The sequence below is a fragment of the Chaetura pelagica genome, unplaced genomic scaffold (genome assembly GCF_000747805.2).
Source record: "Chaetura pelagica isolate M959 unplaced genomic scaffold, ChaPel_1.0 scaffold70, whole genome shotgun sequence".
Taxonomy (NCBI): domain Eukaryota; kingdom Metazoa; phylum Chordata; class Aves; order Apodiformes; family Apodidae; genus Chaetura; species Chaetura pelagica.
The window spans coordinates 7,571,037-7,574,159 of NW_009952265.1; the positions used below are offsets into that span (position 1 = coordinate 7,571,037).

Sequence of the window (3,123 nt, forward strand, 5' to 3'; positions counted from 1 at the left end):
GCGGCGGAGCTGGAGGAGAAAGAGAAGGCGGCGGAGGAGAAGAAGGGGGCGGCGGAGGGGGCCAAGGACGGTGAGAGCGGGAAGGAGGGGGAGAAAAAGAACGGGAAGTACGAGAAGCCGCCGTTCAGCTACAATGCGCTCATCATGATGGCCATCCGGCAGAGCCCCGAGAAACGCCTCACTCTCAACGGCATCTACGAGTTTATAATGAAGAACTTCCCCTACTACCGGGAGAACAAGCAGGGCTGGCAGAACTCCATCCGCCACAACCTCTCCCTCAATAAGTGCTTCGTCAAGGTGCCCCGCCCCGGCAGAGCCCCGAGAAACGCCTCACTCTCAACGGCATCTACGAGTTTATAATGAAGAACTTCCCCTACTACCGGGAGAACAAGCAGGGCTGGCAGAACTCCATCCGCCACAACCTCTCCCTCAATAAGTGCTTCGTCAAGGTGCCCCGCCACTACGACGACCCGGGCAAAGGGAACTACTGGATGCTGGACCCCTCCAGCGACGACGTCTTCATTGGTGGCACCACCGGCAAGCTCCGCCGGCGCTCCACCACCTCACGGGCCAAGCTGGCCTTCAAGCGGGGCGCCCGGCTCACCTCCACCGGACTGACATTCATGGATAGGGCAGGATCCTTGTACTGGCCTATGTCCCCCTTCCTCTCCCTGCACCACCCCCGGGCCAGCAGCACTTTGAGTTACAATGGAACCACCTCCGCCTACCCCAGCCACCCTATGCCCTACAGCTCAGTGTTGACTCAAAACTCCTTGGGAAACAACCACTCCTTTTCAACGTCTAATGGGTTAAGTGTTGATAGACTAGTCAATGGAGAGATACCTTATGCCACTCATCACCTCACAGCAGCAGCTCTGGCCGCCTCAGTGCCGTGTGGCTTGTCAGTTCCCTGCTCCGGCACCTATTCCCTAAACCCCTGCTCTGTAAACCTCCTAGCAGGACAGACGAGTTACTTTTTCCCCCATGTTCCTCACCCTTCAATGACTTCTCAAAGCAGCACTTCAATGACGGCCAGGGCAGCCTCCTCCTCCACGTCGCCACAGGCGCCCTCCACTCTCCCCTGTGAGTCTTTAAGACCTTCTTTGCCAAGTTTTACAACGGGACTTTCCGGAGGACTTTCTGATTATTTCACACATCAAAATCAGGGGTCTTCTTCAAACCCTTTAATACATTAACATCCATGGGATCAGACTGTAAGTGAACATTTTACACACATTTGCATTGTAAATGATAATTAAAAGAAAGAAAAAAGCAAAACAAAAAAGTCCAGGTATTTTTTATTAAGTCCCCCATTTTCTGTACGTTTGTTCAGTCTTTAGGGTTGTTTATTATTCGACCAAGATGAGGAATGTCAGCAAGGTGCAACGTGGGGAGATTACATTGTAGACTATGAAGTTTGGAAGACAAAATTATAGTAGAATGTGTATCTAAATAGTGACTGCTTTTGCAATTTTTTAATTAAAATACGATAAGTCTATCACTAAAAGCCGCCAGATTCTCCATGTTTGCAGTATTATAAGTTATCATGGATAAGTCTGTGGGTGCAGACCTTGAAAGGAAAAAAAAAAAAAAAAAGCAAACCACTAAAATTATGAAAACTACAAAAACCTTAAAACGTAATTTGTATTTAAGCAGAATTAATGCTGAAAGGTGCCCAAAAAGTACATTTTGGCAATTTATGATTTTATCCTTTTCTTTACTGAACTGTTTTGTTTTGGTTTTTGTTTTTTTTAATTATTATTCCTTCTTTTCTTTTGTTGTTGTTTTGGAGTTTTGTTTTTGTTTCTTTGTTTACTTTTAGACCAAAGATTGGATTTTAGAAAATGCACTCAGTGTACGGAGTAATTTAAAAAACAAAAACATTATTTCAGTTTGCAGCACTGCCCGTTCAAATTAATCAGAAGGGGACAAAATTAATGATTGCCTTCAGTTTGTGTTGTGTATATTTTGATGTATGTGGTCACTAACAGGTCACCTTTATTTTTTTTTTTTTCTAAATGTAGTGAAGTGTTAATACCTATTGTACTTATAGGTAAACCTTGCAAATATGTAACCTGTGTTGCGCAAATGCCGCATAAATTTGAGTGATTGTTAATGTCGTCTTAAAATTTCTTGATTGTGATACTGTGGTCATATGCCCGTGTTTGTCACTTACAAAAATGTTTACTATGAACACACAGAAATAAAAAAAAATAGGCTAAATTCATATATACTTGATAGTTTTTTTGTCTCTTTTATTAACTAAAATTAATGTCCCAGAGGCTTTAAAGTTACAGGGAGGCAAGAGCGTTGCTTATTACAGCAGTCCACCATTTTTCACATTCTTCTTTCTCCCCTCCACCCCCCCGTCCCTCGATCATACTGTCTTTAACAACAGTATTTTCAAATGTAAACGTTGAGGGTATTTAATTAAACACCACGACCACTACTGTGATGTTCGTTTAGGGGCAGAACTCTTATCACGTCTGTTTTAAAAATGGTTAGTAGGAGGTAGGATGACTTATTAAAACCCCTGCCTTACACTGAAGATGCTTAAAATTGTGTACGTGTATGTATATATATATACACACAGATATATATCTACACACACATATATACGTATACATAAATTTAAGTCTATATGCACACGTTGGAATAAAACCAGGATTTTAAAATCTGTTACATAGGTACGTGGTGTTCCTGCAATCTCTGAAATGCATTCAAAGAATTATTCTTCTGAAATAAATTAATTTCGAGTCTACGGTAACTGGAGATTTATTAACTATTAATGTGCATGTGTGTGTGTATACATATACATATTAGCTTTCTTATAATCATTTGCTCAAATTTAGCAAGCTATTATTCATATGTGTATAACGCGCAGTCCTTATCTTAAAGGAACATTGTTCCGGAAGTATCTATACTGTATGTATTTGTATACTTTTAATGCTGCAAACACTTTTGGCTTTAAATCTTGTAAGAATAGCGATAGTTTTTCAGGCGCAGCCTCCCTCCCCTGCCCCCTCGTTCCCCGGCCGAGGAAGGGGCGAGCAGGGGGTGAGGTGCATCCGCAGCCCAGGGCAGGGAGGCAGAGGGCTGGGAGGGTCACGTGACGCCCGGCCT

General features: G+C 43.1%; 1 protein-coding gene across 1 annotated transcript; it reads left to right on the forward strand.

Annotated features, from left to right (window-relative positions):
• FOXG1 (forkhead box G1) lies at nucleotides 1-1,196 on the forward strand (the record flags this gene model as incomplete). Its single annotated transcript, XM_010007749.1, has 2 exons — nucleotides 1-297; nucleotides 450-1,196. Coding segments are annotated over 2 exons (1,044 nt in total), but the record flags the coding sequence as incomplete, so codon positions are not given.
• Between the last annotated feature and the right edge of the window lie 1,927 nt (nucleotides 1,197-3,123).